Source organism: Diospyros lotus, chromosome 2 (assembly GCF_014633365.1).
Source record: "Diospyros lotus cultivar Yz01 chromosome 2, ASM1463336v1, whole genome shotgun sequence".
Classification (NCBI taxonomy): Eukaryota; Viridiplantae; Streptophyta; class Magnoliopsida; order Ericales; family Ebenaceae; genus Diospyros; species Diospyros lotus.
Window position 1 is genome coordinate 7,082,772 of NC_068339.1, and position 21,247 is coordinate 7,104,018.

Sequence of the window (21,247 nt, forward strand, 5' to 3'; positions counted from 1 at the left end):
TTCCTTAGTTTGGGGCATCACAAATTTTTGTTAATGTGGTGTCACATCACGAAAGCACAAAATACTTTCTTGTGTCACTGCTAGACCAATAAAACTCAAATGATAATAATGATGATGATGATAAAATAACTGGGCACTCAATTCTGATCAAAGGGAAACCCAGCCGAAAACCACCCTGTTTTATGGGGCTACGATAGCCAATTATTATACTATGCAGATGCAGCTGCTGTATCTGGTTTTCTTTACTTTGCAAAGAGAAGCACACCCTGCACTTCGCCTATCCAGACCAAGTACCAAGGATCGAAATCTTTTTGTTGAAAAAAGCCAACTTCTTAGTATAATGGCCGTCACATTTGACCCATACAAATGATAAACAGAAGGTGCCAAAACCCCCAGGGTGCCAATCATGGGGTTCTATCTACAATATGACATCAATTTATTTCATTTTTCGGCCTTAAGAGACATGAAGAAACGACGGAAAAGGACTTAAACAAGATACTACGAGAACTTGAGATTGACAAAGATGGAAAGGAACCCAACAAAGGTCCATGCAAGTCCAGACCGGGTATGTGCACTGTGCACAGAAATAAAGGGCTTTACCCCATGAGCAAAAATTGGGTATTTGTCTCTGCATGACGGTAGCATTCCAACTTTAGTGTTTTGTCCATAGGAAGCTCAATTGTTTATCACAACACCCTCGAAAGATTCTTCCCATTTCTATCAAGTTCCTGCCAAGAGAAGGGTGGGGTTTCCAAGAGCTTCTCCTAAATTAGTTGGATATATGCCGCCTGAATGAAGTCACAACAGTTCTACTCAAGTGAGAAAAGCATATTATGTTATGTTAAACAAGTTTTGAATTGACGGAAATACACATAAAGATATCTAGTATTGAAGATATTGACCTTGTCAATGGAACTTCAAATTCATAATGTCAATGAAAGAACGGCCATGCAAACTGTAAAGCCAATACAGTGAATCTAGAATCAATCATCCATCATCTCATTTCTTTAAATTGCTTGGTTTCGCTTCACAAGAACTCATTGCTACGTGTATGGCTTCCCAAAACAAAGTCCTCCATGTTTTCCTGGTCACTATCTTCACCAAAATTTTCCTCTTCAAGGTCATCATAAGCTCAACACTCATGTACCCTCTTAGTTGCTCCAACACCATCCAGACATGTAACTCCGACCTATACCACTTCTCTAAGGGTCTAGATCTGCAAGAAATTTCGTCTTTGTACTCAGTGCATACATCCCAAATCAAACCCATAATTCATGACACCAAACAAGATTACCTAGTATCTGTTCCTTGCACTTGCAAAGATGTAGATGGCACCAGTGGGTACTTTTATGATACTTTGTACCATGTACAGTCAGGAAACACTTTTGAGAATATCAGTAATGAGATTTACAGTGGCCAAGCATGGAAAGTTAGGGGAGAAGAAGAGCTATTTGTACCAGGAAAAGAGGTTACTTTGCATCTTGTGTGTGGATGTATAGAAAGAGAATATCAGGAGGTGGTGACATACACAGTTCAAATAGATGATACATTAGCAGGGATTGCAGAGCTTCTGTCTGGAAAAGTAATCTCAATAGAGAACTTGAATGAAAGACTAACCCAAGATCCAAGTTACATAGATGTTGGCTGGGTGTTGTATGTGCCAAGGGAGAAGAAAGGTAGTCAAGCCCTCAAGAAAAGTGAGTGGATTCTTCAACTTGAAGGTCTTTATACAGTCAATTAAATGGTTATCCAATCTAATAATGTCTGCCTCCACACCAATTTTTCAGTTTGCGGTCAACACCTATTTGATAAGACTTGACTAAACAGTATGACACTAATGGTACATGAAAACACACCCCAGCAAATTTTTTCTTCTAGTTATTTTATTTTCATCAAATAATTCAAGCGAAGTGCTTGAAATTCCTTGATCTTGCAGTCTAGCATACCGTATCTCTTATATTCATACTCTTTCTGTCTTCCCACTGGAGTTTCTCCCTAGTCCAGCCTTTTTAATGTTACAGATCATCAGTTTGAATAAAGTTAATGTCAATGTTCAGCAACTTAATCTTTAAAATGATTTCACATCAAGTTTCCTCAAAACATTTTCCTTCCAACATGTAAGTGAACCTGTGTTCTAATCTACATCAGGAAAAAGACACAACTGGACAACAATCATCTGCGTGTCCTTGGCTGTTACTCTAAGTTCAGTTGGCATGTTAATCTTATTCCTCCTTGGAAGAAAGCGAACCCATAGAAAAATCAAGGAAGAACCAACAGCTTTCACTCAAAGTTCAAGTCCCAAGAAAATTACCTTGCTGAACCAATTTCAGAGAAGAGATATTGAAGGTAAGACAATGAGGGCCAATTTGGGATTAGAAAATGCTCCACAGAAGTCTCAACCAGAAACCTGTACATTAGTACATGGTCAATTGAGCATCAGTAACAATGAGAAGCTAATGGCAAAATCTCATATAAATTTGTTTTACTTGTGAAGCAATACTAAATTTTTCCAAGAAAACCTTTGCATTGTTTCCTGACTTACACAAAACCAATTTTTTAACAGGCTCCAGACTGATATTTCTGGTCTTCTATTTAGTTATTGGTTCCTAAATTGTCCCCTGAAATCAACTACTTTCTGTCATATAAATCAAAGGGGCAACCAAAGAATTAAATCACCTTTCCTTTTGGAAGCAATAGCTCACTCTGTAATACTGCTTGGTACAGATATCTCAACAATAGAGTCTGAGAAGCCAGTTAAATTTAGCATGGAGGAGATTGCTGATGCTACAAGTAACTTTGACGAAACCAGGAAAATAGGATAGGGTGGATATGGAAGTGTATACTTTGGCATCTTACGTGAAAGGGTATGATAGGTCAAATTCTTTCTAAAGTCACATTAGCATTTTTTTAGACCATGTGGCTATTTGGTTTCAAGCACTCAGAAGTCTAAACCTGTTGAATGGTTACACCACTAATAGGAAGTTGCAATTAAGAAGATGAAATCTAGCAAGTCAAAGGAGTTCCTTGTGGAGCTGAAGGTTTTATGCAAGATACATCATATAAATGTTGTAAGTAATTGTGTAGAAAGTGATCACAATTTATGATAAAATGTGTTAGTGATTCCACTCTCAAGCTTATTTCTCAGGTAGAACTGCTGGGATATGCAAGTGGGGACAACCATCTCTATGTGGTGTATGAGTACGTTCAGAATGGATCTCTCCATGACCATCTTCATGATCCTTTTCTCAAAGGTAAGTAAGGAACTGATCCAGATGCCTGCCTCTGTTGCCTTTAAATTCTGGATGGTTTAGTTCACTGTGCATATAAGATGCTACTAGGATCTTTCTCTGTTTGTTCTCTCTCTCCCTCTCTCTATCTCTCCCCCCCCCCCCCCCCCCCCCCCCCAACAAAAAGGAAGTGCTTTTTCAGTTGCTCTCAGACAATTCTTGAATAGTCCAAGAAAAAGCAAAGATAAACTGACACTTCATTGAATAAAAATATATGCACACCTCAACGAGGAAAAATAGAAAAGGATAATATAAATCAATTGTTTAAAACTTAACCCATAAGTAATAAATTCATTTACCAAGCCATGCATGAAAACCAAGAATTTTTTGAGATAAGAAAAGTGAAAAGCATCAACCTTTTGTTTCTTCTTGGTAGCAAACACAGGATGTTGGCCAAGTTCTTTAAAGAGAGGAGCACTCATTGATCCTTCAATAGATTTCTCTCTGCCCTGCATGATAAGCATTTTGGTTTTAGCATTTACTAGCATAATACCATAAATCATACAATGTTTGGATCTTAGATTTGTTAAGGGAAAGGAAAATGAAAGTGAGATGAAATTATTATCAAAAGAAAATTCAAATTTTTTAAGATTATCACTTCATTTTTTTCCTCAATTTCTTTAAAGAGGAAAAATAAATTAGTCATTTGACTTCATTTCTTTTCCAATCTTCTTTATCTCCTTTGCCCCCACAATCCAAGAACCAAACTTGGCATAGAACAAAAATAAAGTAAAAACACATAATGTGTTGGATTTGTTATAAAAGTGAAAGCTAAACCAACTAGCAGCCAAGAAAAGAGAAAAATGTTTGTTCATGTGGCTATCATGTTATAAATATACCAGCAACTTCAAAGCATTTTTTCAAGGTTGGGCACTTGCCATCCAGCCCAGAAATTTGTGCTATAAGGTGGTGGTGCCTATCCTCCTTAAGTAGCCCACGACCACTTAGTGTACATCCAATGAGGATCAACACACGCCCAGTGATAGACTCCCCATCCAATTCCTAGCATCCTTGCCATACGCCACATGCATTATCTCAGCTTACATTGACAATAACTGTGAGTAGCTCTGATATCAATTGTCCACAAATAGGCACTTGTTATTCAACCCTAAAGCAATTACTATTCGGGGTGGTATGTACCCCCCCCCCCCCCCCCCAACCAAACAGGTATAGCCCAAACCACTAAACATAGGTGGCATCAACACATACTCTGTGACAATTTAGTACTAGCATAGGTGACCCTACACTGTGCGGAAGAAAACTGAATAATTGATTCCAATAATAATTCCTAGAGTACACGGGAAGGTCCTCTTATAGAGAAGAAGAGTATCCACTATAGAAACCTACCATTTACAAGAAGCTACAGCATAGGAAAGAAAAATATAAGATACATATACACACTATTAGGGAAGTTTCCTAAGTTTTGACTTAGGAAACTTCTTATCCTAGCTTTACAAAGGAATCAATCTAATGAGATCAATCTAATGATTCTCATACTATCTACTGCAATATACAAATTACCATACATACACATATCTAATGCTTCAATAACATATCTCGTGCTTCAATACTCTGTTTAGACTACAGGGAGATTACCTCTTTAAGGTAACTTCAGCAAACCATTACATGGATAAAATTTTGTGTCCTTCCTCAGAAATGGTAGTTGGAGAAATATCTTCAACCTGTACCAAAATCAGCAGTGTTCTCAACAGCTTGTTTGATCCAAAGCATGTGGCTACATGAATTTTCACAGGCAATATTTTCTTTCTAAGGATTCTTCACTTAATTTTATTTTCTAAAACATGTTGCTCAACATATCATCTTTAGAATGGTTTGCAAACATCAATTCGATCATGATTTTGTTCAAACAGAAGATGTTACAACAGTCCCAAGTTCAAAACTTTCATAATACAAATTCATTCCTATGATTTGTAGGTGTGGTGGATCATTATTATGAATGGTTCATCATCTTGTCTCAAAGGTTACAGCTAATTGATAACCTATCCTCATAAGAGAGTGCAGATCTGATATTTCCTTATTCTGCCTCTACTGTTGCTTTCTATCACACTTTCACAAATTTCACGATTTCATTCCATTTTGATACCTGATTGATCCAGGGCAGGCAAAACTAGTTCAACCATTGAGTTTTATGCCAACTTCTTAGACAAATTCAAAGAGCTTAATCTTAGAAAATGTTAAGGAAGTTACATTATTAATATCTCAGCAGTACATAATTTGATAAGAAAACCTAGGCCAAATAGGGGGTTTCCGATATAATGCAGTAAAGGTGTTAGTGAAGTGCAGGCTTACCAGCCATGTGATTACAATTGAAAGGAAGTTAAAAGTTTCTACTGTACAGATACATTTATAATTTGGTTAATAGAATAAAAGCAAGCACGAGACTTACTGCAAAGGTTTGGTATATGGGCTCTAAAAAGTTCTGACAGCATTAAGTTATCAGGTCACCAGCCTCTTTCTTGGACAGCAAGAGCACAAATAGCACTTGATGCAGCAAAGGGAATTGAATACATTCATGACCATACAAAGGCACGCTATGTTCACCGGGATATAAAAACAAGCAACATTCTACTTGATGAGAGGCTTGGAGCAAAGGTACTTGTAACGAATTCTAAAAAGTTGGCAGTTGTTGGCTGATGCATTTTTTTGGCAGAATTCTTGATTTGGCACACAATTGTATATGGTTAGATTAGCATTCATCTTCTGTATTTCCATCTTCCAACCTCAATATTTCCTCCTCAAATTACTCATAACCATTCAAAGTTGTTGATAGTTGGCTGATTTATTTATGGCATATTTCCTGGTTTGGCACATAACACTACAAAGACCATATCAACACCCAGTTTCTCTATTTGCATTGGTCCAAGCTCTATCCTTTCTGAAGTCATGAATACCATTCTTTCTATCAGCTTATGGCCCTAGTTTTTATCTTTACAGGTAGCAGATTTTGGATTAACAAAGCTTCTAGAACACACTAATGAAAATGATTTTATAGCAACACGCGTGGTTGGAACACCTGGATATCTGCCCCCTGAGTAAGTTTGATGTCTTTGTTGTATATAGTTTTTATTATTAAATAAAAAGGAATAATGGAAGGAAGATAATTAAAATATTTTATAAAAATAAAATTAGGTACCTTTTTGAAGAGACATGACCTCAGTTTGTAATTCGTTAAATTGGTCACTGTTGAAAGGGTGTAACTCTAGGATGTGGCTATTCATTAATTATAAATAGATATGGAAGAAAGCCAAGCCTAGAGAACACACCAAATAGTCTATTCTTCTTTTCTGTTTATGTTGAGATTGCTTATAGAAAACTTCAGTATTGCAGGTTGCAGATTTTGAGTTGGTTTTCCTAGAGGTGTTTGGCTATTAACCCTACAACAATTATAGTGGGGTAAATAACTACTTAAAGACAGTGATTTATCCACAATTAAAGGAACAATATACAAAATTCCCCCAAATAGTTTCCCCAATCGTTTTCATAACATAAGTAAATGTTAAGTACAGTAATGTGATGTGATCAAATTGCACATTGCTAATACTTATTTTCATAGTTAAGAATTAGTTTCAAAATTAGATGAATTTATTTGGTTTATTTTTTAATTTTTTGACATGCCATTAACAAGTTTGTGCTTTTGCCCAAGGTCCATAAGCGAGCTACAAACAACCTCTAAAACTGATGTTTTCGCATTTGGGGTGGTTCTAGCAGAGCTCATTACTGGTCAGAGAGCACTTGCTCGTGATAATCAGGAACCAACAAAGATAAGATCATTGGTTTCACTTGTAAGTTACGAAATGGAATTATTAGTCAATTGAATATATTAGAATGTTCCTAAATAACTCATCACATAAAATGCCAACTCCAGAAGCTTTGCAAATTTGTATTTGATGCACAGCATATGTTTTCCTATCTCAGTACTTAAATAACCAGACTCTCCATTTGGTTTTAACCATACATGTTAGAAATACTCATGCAAATTGCTCATCATCATTGTGCATATGATCTTGAGTACTAGTTCTGAATTCTCGCAAAAGTTCAACAGTGGCCTCATCTTTTTACCCCATGATTTCCATTTAGATCCAGGCTAACATATTAATCTTGCATCCTTAAATGACATTGATAGGAATTTATGATGAAAATAATAAAAGGTGAACTTAGTGCATCAGGTTCCCACATTATGAGCTTTAGAAAAGGTCAATTGTACACAACCTTACCCTTGATTAGCAAAGGGGCCGTTTCCTAACTTGAACCCATGACCTCCAGGTCAAGATGGAGCAACCTTATCGTTGCACCAAGACTTACTATGAAAAATGACATCACAACATAATAAAGCAGAACAAATTATTACCCTGTACATAAATCTAAGAAACACAGTGGTGCTTTAAGGAAATATGGCAGTTTGGAGGAACTGTAATTAATGGAAATTTCAACCAAAATTATGGAAATTAAACTAAAATGTTACTGTGAAAAAAGTGACTGAGATATGCAAGACATGCATGTATAAGATATAAAAATTTCCACACGGAGAAGTGAAGAAACAATTACGAGTAGGATAACAAAATGGATATGCTGGCTGGAATTTCAAAGGTAAAGCTCAAAACATAGAAAAGAAATGGTGATTATATGCTTTGCATACAATACAGCAGGGTGACTTCAAAAACTGTTATTGAGAAGATAAGTTTGAAACTGAAAAATATTTAAATATGTGGTGAATAGTCCTTGTAATCAGAAACAGAATACTTATGGCATGGTGAATCATGTAAAGAGTATATCTCACACATGCAAAAAGCACAGAAACAGAAATGTAAGTCATTTAGACATTATAAATATATCAAACAGGATGTGATATCGAACTTAATTTGTTTTCTAATCTTATCCAACAGCCTTGGTGTCATGTCTAAACATTTTGCACATGATCATCCTGATTTATTTTTCTTTTTCTTGTATAATATTTAGATGTACACAATATTCCGTGATAAAGATCCAGAAACAGCTCTGCATGCCAATATTGACAGCAACCTAAAAGGAAGCTACCCGACTGAGGAAGTATACAAGGTTAGTGAGACTACAACCATATCTTTTCATTTAGAAACTCATGGTTCCCCATATACATTCATGTCTGGAAACTTGAAAATAGTAAACTGCATTAGGGCGTATTAAGAGGCTGGCTAATCACATGAAGGATTATCTCCTTGTACCAAGCTACATTTTAACAAAGCTTGTAGGCCATAACAATGTCAGCATCCACGCTTACCATTTTAAAACTCACCATGTGTACAAACCCAAATGTAGCAGTTAGTAAGATACTCAGGAACTGTAGAAGTATGCTGAAGTTTAATGCAACTCTATGAAGATAAGAATAAGCAATCTTTCCTCACCCAGAACAAATATGAATGAGATTGGAACCCATATCAGTGTAAGGTAAGGATAATTCTATTGGCATTACAACTTGACGGCACAATATGCACTTCTAAACATGTGGAAACGTGACATTGGATTTTTCCTTAGGTATATTCTGACTGGAGAGTGAAGAAATATTACACTGCTTATGTTAGAAGATATGTCATGTTCATTAGCACCACAGGCACATAGCTACATTGTGGTTTTTACCATTTAGTCTTGGCCTGAAGCCCATATTTTCAATATTCATGTATTGTTCAAGGCACATCACCCATTGATGACCAAAAATCATAAAATTCTTATATCTATGATAAATTTTTAAATCATACTTTTGTTTAACTATCATCTTGGCAAGCACATTTATGAATCATGTCCAGACTCCAAAGGACAACCTAATTAGCATAGTACAATGTACAGGATATCATACTCTGCCATGCCTTATTTCAATATTAAAAAAAAAAAAAAATCATATTCAACCATTACCCGGACCATGTTCCCCTCTGCAGATGGCAGAACTTTCTAGACGATGTCTGAGTGAAGATCCAGACTATAGGCCAGAGATGCGAGAAGTAGTGACAACATCGTCCCAGATCCTGATGTCTTCCATAGAGTGGGAGGCATCTCTTGGAGGAAGCAGCCAGGTTTTCAGCGGAATAGTCAATGGAAGATGATAACCTTACTTACAAATAAGTCAAACCTGCTTTCCCATTTCAACGTCTAGCACAACTCCCCGTCCCAGCAAATCAATCCAAAAATTGTTTGCGGGTTGTATATTGCTTCATTATCGTCTGGATGATTGGAATTGAATGAATGGTAAAACTGAAGCGTAGACTTCAATGTGTAACAAATTTTAACACCGTAAGAGAGGGCAGCTTCGAATTATAGGAAGGAATGCACACCTTCTTTTTTTTTTTAATTCTGACCATTTATTACCAGCACAAATTTTTAGGGTTTTTTTTTTTTTTTGGGGGGGGGGGGGGGGGTGTTAGGTTGTAACTTGAAAATTTAATAATAAATATGAAAAATGTGTATATAAATACATCCAATTCTATTTTATGCGTGTCTTCACCAAAACTCCGTCAATAAACAAGAATATATATTTTTTTAACTTTTATAATCATTGATCGAAAAAAGTACAATCGTTAAAACTTGAAAATACATTTATCAGAGTTGCATTGAATATAACAAGCTTAGCACTTAATTTAGTTTGAAAAGATGATTTCATATCTGATTTTGATTTGCAAATTGAATTTATTTCTACTTTGTTATTGAGTTTCAGTGTGAATTTTAACCTCTTCTCTTGAAGTGGAGCTTTTAAATTAAATTTATTGAACGAGCTTTCCATAAATAAATCTATCCTATTTATATAGTATTATATTATATATTTTCAATCAATGGTAAATAAAATTTTCATCAAATTTTATCTTACACATTATTCTTGTGAGTTTAACAAATAACGCATAACCAACCATCTATTGGTTTAAAATAATAAATTACATGGGTGACCCCAAGGTTAGCCCAAAGTACATGTATATTTTATTTATCTATTTTACTTTATTATTTAAGTAAATAAGTATATTGGATTTACATTCAAATATAACATAAAATACAAGGATAATACTAAAATATAATAAATATATTTTAATTACATTTATTTATTATTAGACCGTTCAGGCTCAATCTCGACCCTTCCTCCAGGCCCAATCCCTCATACCCAATATCAGCCCTTTCTCTCAAGCCCGATCTCGGCTCAATCTAATTTTTCTTCTAGACCCAGCTTTGGTCCAGCGCCACCCAGGCACGACATCATTACAGACTTACTAAATATCTGCGCAGCCATCTCAGATCTTATCTTCATTAATGTATGGATTTTATCCACATTAATGAGGGTCTCATCGCCATTATGTTATTATCTAAAAATCTCTACTGACGTCGGATAGCCAATCCCATCACCTGCAAACGTACGTCTCATGTATGCAAGAGAACATCTACTCATTCTATATCAACCAGCTCTCTTTAGAATCAAAGTATGTTCGTACCTCTGACCTATTGATACATTATCTTATTTTACTCTCTTACTCACTCAATCATCAAAGTACTTACATGTGCCAGTTATCCCTCAAAATGATCTATCACCAGACCCGCACCCTACCTTACATCGTCCCCTGGGAAGGAACAATTACATATTATTTCTTAAAACGTTTGACTAGTTGTGGTGGTATATATACTTTTGTACTGTGTCGAATTAGTTTTTAAAATTATAGAAAGAGAAGATGAAGATTAAAAAGGGAATGTAAAATTAAATTGGAGACTGGGTGCACGCACGTTCCAACCACGTGCAGTAGCACCCACCCCCAACTCTTAAGACATTTCTACGGAACGAAGAACAGAAAAGATACGAAAGAAAAACAAAATCACGGTAAACAAACAAACACACACACTGCTTCAGCTTCAAATTCGGGCCAGATTTGAAATTGAGATTAAGATCTCTCTTCTGGATCGTTTTCGTTGCCTCAAATTTCAGCTTTCACTTTCGTAGTTTCATTCAATTCTGAATCCGAAGACTCACTCGCGAATCCATAGACAGATCTTCGCGGTCAAGTGGATCAATGGCAGGCGCCGCATCGGCGCTTTTCCTCCTGGACGTCAAGGGCCGGTGCTTGATTTGGCGCGATTACCGAGGGGATGTCACTGCCGCTCAGGCCGAGCGATACTTCTCCAAGCTCCTCGAGAAAGAGGTTCTTATTTTCTCTCTCTCTCTCTCTCTTTCCTTCGTTTTGGACGATTTGGTTTTCAATTATATGGATCGTGGTTTCTATGGTTACCGGTTAGGAGCCTTTGTTTTATTCTTAGATCTTTTTGGTTATTTGATGATCTGAGATGTGAATAGCGTATGAATTATCATTCACTATTGAGTATATGTGCAATTGATGCTTCATGCGGGGTTGTGAATAACTTGAGTACGATTTGCTTTTTGACGCTGAGACGAACTTTGGTTCATAGCTTAGAGGTTATGGATAATCCTCCTTGTTTTGGGCATCGGAATTCCTTGGTTTCCATTTCGAAGGAGAGTAGATGATTGCGAGAAGTTAATATTGACTGAATTAGAATGTCCAGTTGGCTATGCAGTGAGAAATTGGCTATGCTTTGGGATCTATGGTGAAGGCCAACGGATTTACTTCATTTATTCTATTTTTCTCTAAAAAATAAAAGAGACGGATAAAGTTGTAAATATAATTTTGTGTGCGCGCATTGTCTTAATAAAGCAAGAAAGGAGGAAGACTAAATAGGTTAAAAGGATGAAACTTAATTTCATGTCACTTAAGAAAAGTAACCGGAAATTAGTGTGGAATCTCTCCACAATACAGGGAATTAACAAAAGAAGTTGTTGCTAGAATCAGTCTATGGACATGTGGAGAAATTGGGTTTGGGAAAAGGAATTGGGCTAGAAAGGTTTTTCTAAAAATTGGAGCATGTTATATTGCAATGGCATGCTGACAAGGACATATCAAACACTTGATACCCTTCAGTAAGAGAACTGGAGCAGAGACACATTAGGGATGTAAAAATAGCATCAGCTGTGGGACTGACCACTGTATACTGATCTTGAGCGCCTAATGGAATCCCCACCTTTTGAGTTGCTGGTCCCTTCCTATACCAGTGACAGGGTTTCACACCGAGTATCTTCCCCTAAGGTGACCTAATTTATCCAGCCAAGTGGATGCATCACACATTAACTTATGGATTGGAGATTGACTGTAAAAACTGGTAGAATTTGCAGCTTCCTTCTTGTGTATCTGTTGATTCAAGATGGTCTCTCTCTCTCTCTCTCTCAAACCCAGCAGCAAGGTTGGGTTCTGGGCAGAATCCAATCATCTGGGCTCTGATCTGGGTTTATTGTTGAATCTATGGTGAATTTTTCCACGGTTTCAAACAATATTATCCTGCCTAATGTCAGATCACGGGATCTGACTGGGAAACTCTTCCAGAATTTAGGAAGAGAATAGGGCAGGAAGAAGAAAGATAAGAAAGGGGAGAGAGAGAGAGAGATTAAATTTGGAGGGAAAGGGCTTGTGGATTAATCTTCATATATCCCCATCCTCGCGAGTAGCTTCTTATTTATAGGGGGTGGTTACAACTAGAGGCTTCCTCTAACTACTTTTCAAAAGCCTCCAAGTGGCCATGTGCCAAATGGGATTATTACAGTTACACCAATCTCCCCTTATACCCTGCTATACTTCTCTAATTACAGACTTGCCTTTGGGTTGTGACACTCCCCACCTCTTGAATTATTTCTTGTCTCTAAGAAATTAAAGGAAGTTGGCCACCCTAGGATATCACTAAAGCAACTCCAGTAAGTATTCCCAGGTGGTGTTATCTGGATGCAGATGTGTCCATTGAACTTAAACTTGTGTCGGCAAGGAATCTTTCTAAATGACTCACCGATCTAGCACTGCCTTAGGCTTGACTTCCATTGCTGTATCATCTTGTAACTCTGGTATGTCTCTGCTAGCATCAGTAGTAGTCCCCATTGCCTTCTTAAGAAGAGACACATGGAAGACCGGATGTAGACCCACACCTTCAGGCAATTGCAACTTGTATGCCACGGTTCTGATCTTGGCCAATATCTTGAAGGGACCATAGAATTTGGGGCTAATTTTAGTGGTAGGTCCCTTGTGAAATAAGTGGTGTTGGAACCGTTTTACCTTTAGATATACCTCTTCACCTACTTCAAAGGTCCTATTTGTGCGATGTTGGTCTACCCTCTGTTTCATCCTTTGTTAGGCCATGCTGAGCTCCTTCTTCATTACTTGTAAAGCGTCCTGTCTTGCTTGTAGGTAGTGGTCAACTGATGTTTCTGCTAGAGTGTAATGCATTACTGCGGGAATTATAAGAGGAGGGTAATCAAATAAGGCTTCAAATGGGGTTCTTTTGTGGGCTATGTGGAAGTTGGTGTTGTACCACCATTGAGCCAATGATAACCAACAACTCCAGCTTATGGGTTTTGTAAAACAGAGGCATCAGAAGTATGTCTCCAAGCACTGATTGACACGTTCAGTTTGTCCATCGATCTTCGGATGTTAGGCGAATGACATTTGTAGCCCTATCCCCAACCCCTGACACAAGGTTTTCCAAAATTAGCTTGTAGATATTTTGTCACGATCTGAAATCATACCCTTCGGTACTTCATGTACTTTAAAAACTCCATCCATAAGTTTCCTTGCCACTTCAATGGCTATAAAAGAGTGGGCAAGGAGGAGGAAGTGACTGAACTTAGTCAGCCTATCTACCACTACCAATATAGTATCAAACCTTTTAGACTTAGGTAGGACCTCAATGAAGTCCATAGAGATCTGTTCCCAAGCTTGGGAAGGAATTTCCAGGGGTTGTAATAAGCCGAGGTAGGGTACTTGCTCATGTTTGCATCGTTGGCAGGTGGTGCATTGCAACACATATTTAGTTGTATCCTTCTTTAGGCCTGGCCACTAAAATAGCTGTCTTACCCGACGATGTGTTACATTCAGCCCTAAGTGCCCCCCTATGGGTGAGTCATGTAGTGCTTGCAAGATCCTGCCCCACAGTTGATCATCTTCCCCTATGACCACCTGACCTTGGTATCTTAGCAAGCCGCCTTGGAAGGAATATCCTACCTCCCTTTGAGGATGTATTGTCAACCTAGTTATTTTCTCCTTTATCCATGTTGTGTGCTTGTAGTTGTTAGTTATCTCTTGCACCCAATCCGATACCAAAGCTGAGATGGTGTGGCAACTAACGGTTTCCACCTTCCTTGATAGTGCATGTGTTACTAAGTTTTCTTTACCCCTCTTGTACTGGATGATATAGTCATACCCCATCAACTTAGTGATCCCTTTACGTTGCAATTGGTTGTGTGCCCTTTGTTGAGACAAGAACTTCAAGCTTTCATGGTTTGTGCGTATGATGAACCTCCTACCTTCTAGGTAATACCTCCACTTGTCCACAACCAATAATTCTTTATTGTATATGCTGAGGCCTAAGTGCCTAGGTGCAAGGGTTTGGCTCAAGTAGGATACTAGTTTGCCCTCTTGACTTAGCACAACCCCTATTCCCGCATCACAGACATCCGTTTCTAACATGAATTCCTTTGGGAAGTCTGGAAGGGCTAGCACTAGAGCTTGAGTCATTGCCTCTTTCGATTCTGCAAAAGCCTTATCTGCCTCGCTACCCCAATGGAAGTTATTCTTTTTTAGCAAAGTTGTTAGTGGCTTGCTCAATACATCATAGCCTTTGATGAACCGCCAGTAATAGCTGGTGAGCCCTAGGAGGCTTCTCAACTCCTTCAATGTTTTAGGTTTAGGCCAATTCTTCATAACTGTCATCTTCTAGGGGTCTGTATTTACTCCTTGACCAGTTATAATGTGGCCTAGGTATTCCACTCTTGGCTTTGCAAAGGTGCACTTAGACTTCTTCACAAAGAGTTGATGGCTTTTGAGGATTTCGAATACCTTTTTGAGGTGGGTTACATGCTAGTTTAGGTTGGGGCTGTAGATTAATATATCATCAAAAAAGATCAGCACAAATTTTCTAAGATAGGGAGCAAAAATGTGGTTCATGAGAGCTTGAAAAGTGGCATGAGCATTAGTAAGGCCGAAAGGCATGACCAAGAACTCGTAGTATCCTTGGTGCATTTTGAAGGTTGTTTTATGGCAGTCATTGGGATTCTTTTTGATCTAATGGTATCCAAAGGTCAGGTCTACCTTTGAAAAAATGGCTACTCCTGTCAGTTCATCTAGAAGGTTCTCAATTATGGGAATTGGAAATTTATTTTTGATGGTTAGGGTTGTAACGCCCCGTTTTTTCAAAGCGCGCGTTAAGTCAGAATTTCGAGGATATTTTTTTTTTCAACAATTATTCAACATATACTCAACATAATTTAAACCCCGACAATCCCGATCTACTATCTCAACATATCAACTTAAAAGAATAAGCTAAGACTAGTAATAACATCACATAAGCGGAAGCAGAATCGAAACCTCGATAATACAAAACCATAATTTCTTTATTCATAATATAGAATTCATACCATCAATGTTCAACATGACATCACCAAAATAATACGTCTACAGCTGAATACATAATAAAAACTACAAAAGATCTATTATGTCACTATCAGCTACATCTTGATAACGCCCTTTCCCTTAGCGTCGTTGCTTTTACCTGGAACGCTTGAATATTCTAGGGACATAGTCCAAATTAGATGCTAAATCATCTAAGTGAGAGTTCAAAAACATTTTCATGAATATATGCAAGACCATGAAAACAAACCGACATATCCTGACATGTCCTAGCGTAAGAGAATCTCACATAGCACTTAACCCTAACTGGAGAAAATGCAATCTCTCTAAAGGCAACACAACCTCATCGACACATTGGCATAACACAATCTTGCTTAAAAGGGGCAACCTTAACGCATGAACCCGGGTATCACCCTTATATCATGTTAGGCATTACGCTCCCAAACAAAAGTATTCCGAATCTCAACACAACCCTGACCACAAGATGATCAACACTATCCCCAGAATCAATATCCACCTAGGCAATAATGCTATTTCTCAAAGGCACCTAGGATGGTGTCCACTCTCAGCCCTTGTCACTTGAGCCAACAACCAGGGTGGTGTCTACTCTTAGCCTCACCACTTGAGTACCGTAGGGTGAAGTCCGTCTCAGTCCCGTCCCAAGTGGGTCACATAGCATTGGCATGGATCCCGAGTGCTATCACTCAAGTGCCACATATAGGTTGACAACCCATATCCCACATAGACTACACATAAACATGCCAATGCCACAACACAAAACATGCATTATATAAACTCAACATTTCAAAGCATGAATTTATAACGCACGAAATTCAATGCACATGCGTAAAACAATTTGGGACAAACCTCTCACATGAAAACAACCTCCCACAGGTTAAACTATTCACATGCAACAAAACCATTTCCTTGAAATCATAACACAATTAGGTAGAACAAATACCAAGTTTTTAGGGTAAGAACGCTCACCTCGATCTTATCTCAGACGCCTCGATCTTATCTCAGACACCTCTGTTCTCGTGTCGACCTCAATTTTCGTGTCAGTCCTCAAATAATCACACTAATGCTCGACTTCGAGGCTCAACAATCCCTAGACATCATATTCATTCAAAAGAATATCAATATCTATTTTTCCCAATTTTTCATAATTGTCTTCCTATTTTCTCCTTGAAAATTTCAAAATAAATACCTACTTAAGGTTTTTCCCAATTTTTTCTTCACAATAATTCATAAAACCATATTCCCAATTTTCTGGAATTTTTTCTAGATTTTCTCCTATTTTCCATAAACCTTATTTTCCTCACAAATTACATAATAAATAATTCCTCCAATATTTTTCAAAATTTCCCCCCACCATAAATCATAATTTATTTTTCTCAAAATAATAAAAAAAATTCAGAAATTAGCTGACCCCTCACTCGCTGGCGCGTGGGTTGTGCATGTGACGCACGCGCGTTTTCTTCTCTAGCGAGCTCCTCGCGGGCCGACGACCAGAATCCTTCCCCAATCACACCACCAGGTAGCCCTCTTCAAGTCCATTACGAAAGCACCCCCTTGGTCCGAAACAACCACCGGAAGGCCTCCAAATCGAGCAAAATCAGTCCGGTTCCGGCCACCGTGTGTGACTTTTTGGCCAAGCTCAAAACACCTTCAAACCTTGATGAAACTTCACGAAATTCTCTAGAATTGGCCCTCAACACATGGGGAACAAAAGCCCCTTATCCTTGACTCTTGATTTTCTCTCGCGAGAAATCCGAAATTTAAACTTTGATGAATTCGACCACATTCGAACCTCTATTTATACCCATTTTTGAAGCCCAATCGAGCCATACCTAGTCAAATCGACGTCTCTCAAGCTTGATACGACCATACCCTGCCCTCATTCGAGCGGATTTTGCTTCGATTTCCTTCCCCGAAAATCCGGTAACTGCGGCCATGCCTCGCTATTTTCTGTCAAATCACGGCCATGCTTGGCCACTCTCGACCCATACCTAATCTCAATCAACTCTCCACGTGGTGGGGCCATTCTCGTACCTCCAAATGACCCCAAAGACGTCGGCTGGCAATGGCAGCGGCTAGCGGCGGCCATGGCTGTGCTTCCTTTTTCTTTTATTTACACTTTGACCCCCCCTTAAAATTTCCTCTTACATTTTGGCCTCATTCTCAAGCCCCTGAATTATCCAATAATTCCATCAAGTCCCTTAAGTTCCAAAATCTTCATTTCACCCTTGAAAATCCAGAAAAACCATCGTTTCGACCTCCTTCGGCCAAAATTAATAAATTACACTTAGGCTCGAATATACATAGGATCGTATTTCGACCGAAATTACTTTTGTTTCTTTCTGAAACCACTTAAGGGTTGTTCCTTATGCTAAATATAAGCCTATTCAGGATCCCGTTGACTTCCCAGAAGTCTCTTATGATCATTCGGTTTCTTAGGCCAAATCATAGTTGTACCAAAAACTGTCTTGATTCCGATTTCTTTTATTACCATAAATCCTATCTCGTGATGCTCGTCAATACCTTATCGTTTTCCTTAGACATCAAGGTTCCAGGGCACTTCTTGTGGCTGATTCGGCAATTTATTTTACTATCAGATCAACTTTTCGGTATTTTAAACTCATCCAAATTACGTGGCGACCTCACACAAATATGGGGTATTACAAGGGTGTTTAATTGCCGGTAATCGACACAGAACCTCCATGATCCGTCATTTTTCTTGACTAGGAGGACTGGGGAGGCAAAAGGGACTTTGGCTGGGTTGAATGAGGGATTTGTCCATCATATCTTTAACGAGTTTCTCAATCTTTTTCCTTTTGGACAGGTGAGTATCAGTAGGCTCTTAGGTTAACTGGTTCAGCATTTGGTTTGAGATGAATGGAGTGATCAAGGAATCGGTGTGGGGGTAGGCTAGTAGGGGTGGCAAACAAATCCTCAAACTCCATCAACAATAAATGAATGGGGTCTAGAGAGTGTACTTGAGTGTTACTGAGCTCAGAAGAATATAGGCTGGCCATCTTTCCTCAGCTTAAGAGAAGCATTGCCCTCCCCTTGGTAACTGCCCCTCTCCAGGGCATATAAGGAATGTAGTTCTCCTATCGACGTTCCTCCTTGATCCAGTAGCTTCTACAATCTTTTGCCTGACACTGCCTTGCACTCCCTTGCCTCTTAACACCCCTCCAAAGTAATTTTCTGGCCTCCGTTATCAAAAATGACCTCTAGGGTGTTGAAGTCAAACACGAGGGGGCTTACCGTTCGCATCCAATCCACGCCTAACACAATGTGACATCCCCCAAGCCTGGGGATCCTTAGATCCACTGCAAACTCATGGCCCCCCATCTTCCACTTGAATTCTTTGCACTTGTAGTGACTTACCATCATATTTCCGTTTGCAATCATTATCGACAATGGGGTCTTCATTTCACACTGGAGGGTAGAGGTTGTTTCCTCGTCAAGGAAGCTGTGAGTACTCTTGCTGTCAATGAGCACCACAAGACTCCTCTTCCCTGTTGTCCCCCTTACTTTCAATACTTTGCCCGATGCATGACCTTGTAGTGCATGCATTGATATTTCCCCACCTTCGTCTTCTTCAGTCCTCTTCTATGTGTCCAGCCCTAAAATGGGCTGGAGTTGAATCGGAATTTATGAAAAATTCCGTTAGAATAGAGTTTGGAAAAAGAGAAGAGAGAGATAGAGAGAGACGAGAGAAGAGACTTGAGAAAGAAGAGAATTATTATTCATTCCCAAAACTGCCTTCTGTTTCATCCTCCCTTTATTTATTCATAGGTAGGTAGGTTAGTTAGTTCTAACCCCCTCTCCCGTCTTCCATTCTCCTTCTACTTATTACAAAAAAACCCCTCAAGTCCTAACAATTCCCCCCCCGATGAATTAATTCTTGTCCTCAAGAATTTAGAGCAAGCTGATAGCATGGAGAAATCTTGTCAGCACATCTGGCAAGTACTCCCAAGTTGGCTGGTTTGGCGATAAATGGGACCATCGAATCAGCACTTGAGTAATAGGGGCAGCTCCTCTATAAATCACCCTTTTATCTAGAATTGCCCTAAGTTCAATGGGCTCTTCTAATTCCTCCTCTATAAGTGGTAAGACAGCAGGTGATAGACCTTCATTTCCTTCCTCCACTGGGGGCAGTGAAGTCCCATTAGTGGCTGTCACTCCTCTAGCCTTTTTTAATAACGATATGTGGAATACCGGATGTATTCTCACATCTTCTGGTAGTTGTAATCATAGTTGTTGAATCGAGATTCGAATCGAGAATCGAAATCCTTATTTTACGAATCGTGAATCGAGAATCGAATCGAATTGTAAGATTCAGTACACATTTTTAATTTCAAATATAAATAATATATATCCATAGAAAATAAATAAAATATATTAAAATTATACCAAAAATATATTCATGTTGCCTTTAAATTCAAATTGTATCAAATCAAACCACTTTCAAAATAACAAACTAGAAAAAAACAACTATTAGCCATTAGGCTATCAATAAATGCCATTGTCCATAATTTTCACAAGTTATCAATCATCTTCATCTTCAAGTTGAAGAGCATCATCATCTTCATCATCTTCAAACGTAGCCAAATCCATTTGCTCTCCATCCTCTACATCTTCCTCATCATCAATCATTTCTAAATCCAATTCTTCTTCCACATTGTCTTCAACAACTTTTCCTTTTCTTTTTCTGTCTAGCTTCAAGTTCCTTGGCCCTATATTATACAATATAAGTTATAGCATATTAGAATTCAACCCAAACTTAAACAAACACATTAACTTAGTTTTAGAATGTAGAAAACTATAAAGTATAGATATATACCTCTTCTATTATTACTTGGTTGAATACCTCCATCATCTTCAAAACATTCATTAGCATCCATCCATGAATTATCTTGGGGTAAACAAGGATCTTCTTGTTCGGTGATCCATTCATCATCGGACTCCATATCACTCAAATAAATAGGATCATAATTTTCACCTCTTTTCTCCCTCTTAGCTTGCCTTAATTCAAGTTGAATGTTATATTTCACAAAGACAAGAGCATTTAATCTTTGTTGTTCCAAACGATTTCTCTTTTTTGAATGGACATGCTCAAATGTGCTCCAATTTCTTTCGCATCCTGTAGCACTACATGTGAGACTCAAGACTCGTATGGCTAGGTTTTGTAACTCTTTACATTCTTCCCCATAGCTTTCCCACCATAAAGCTAAGATAGAAAAATAAAAAACTAATTAGTCTAATTAGTTTAAAGGAGCTAACAATTGAAATTTGAAAATTAAAACATTAAATCAAAATAATACCTGGTTGCTTCTTGTCCCTTGTTAAAGTAGCCATACTCATGCCAAACAATCCGTCACCTTTTTTAAACTTTTCTAATTGCTCATCAATTTTTAGTCTTGTTTCAATATCCGGATAGATCTTTTCTATTGTCTTGTATAAACCAACTTTAAC

General features: G+C 38.1%; 1 protein-coding gene and 1 pseudogene across 1 annotated transcript in view; both read left to right on the forward strand.

Annotated features, from left to right (window-relative positions):
* Positions 1–1,038: 1,038 nt before the first annotated feature.
* LOC127794607 (lysM domain receptor-like kinase 3) lies at positions 1,039–9,379 on the forward strand (annotated as a pseudogene).
* A 1,707-nt stretch (positions 9,380–11,086) lies between these two features.
* The window catches only part of LOC127795871 (AP-1 complex subunit mu-2-like), a 31,628-nt gene continuing 21,467 nt past the window's right edge, over positions 11,087–21,247 (forward strand). Inside the window, exon 1 of the mRNA XM_052327824.1 lies at positions 11,087–11,446. Coding sequence (XP_052183784.1) covers positions 11,318–11,446 — 129 coding nt within the window. The 5' untranslated portion in view covers positions 11,087–11,317. The remainder of the gene's footprint in view (positions 11,447–21,247) is intronic.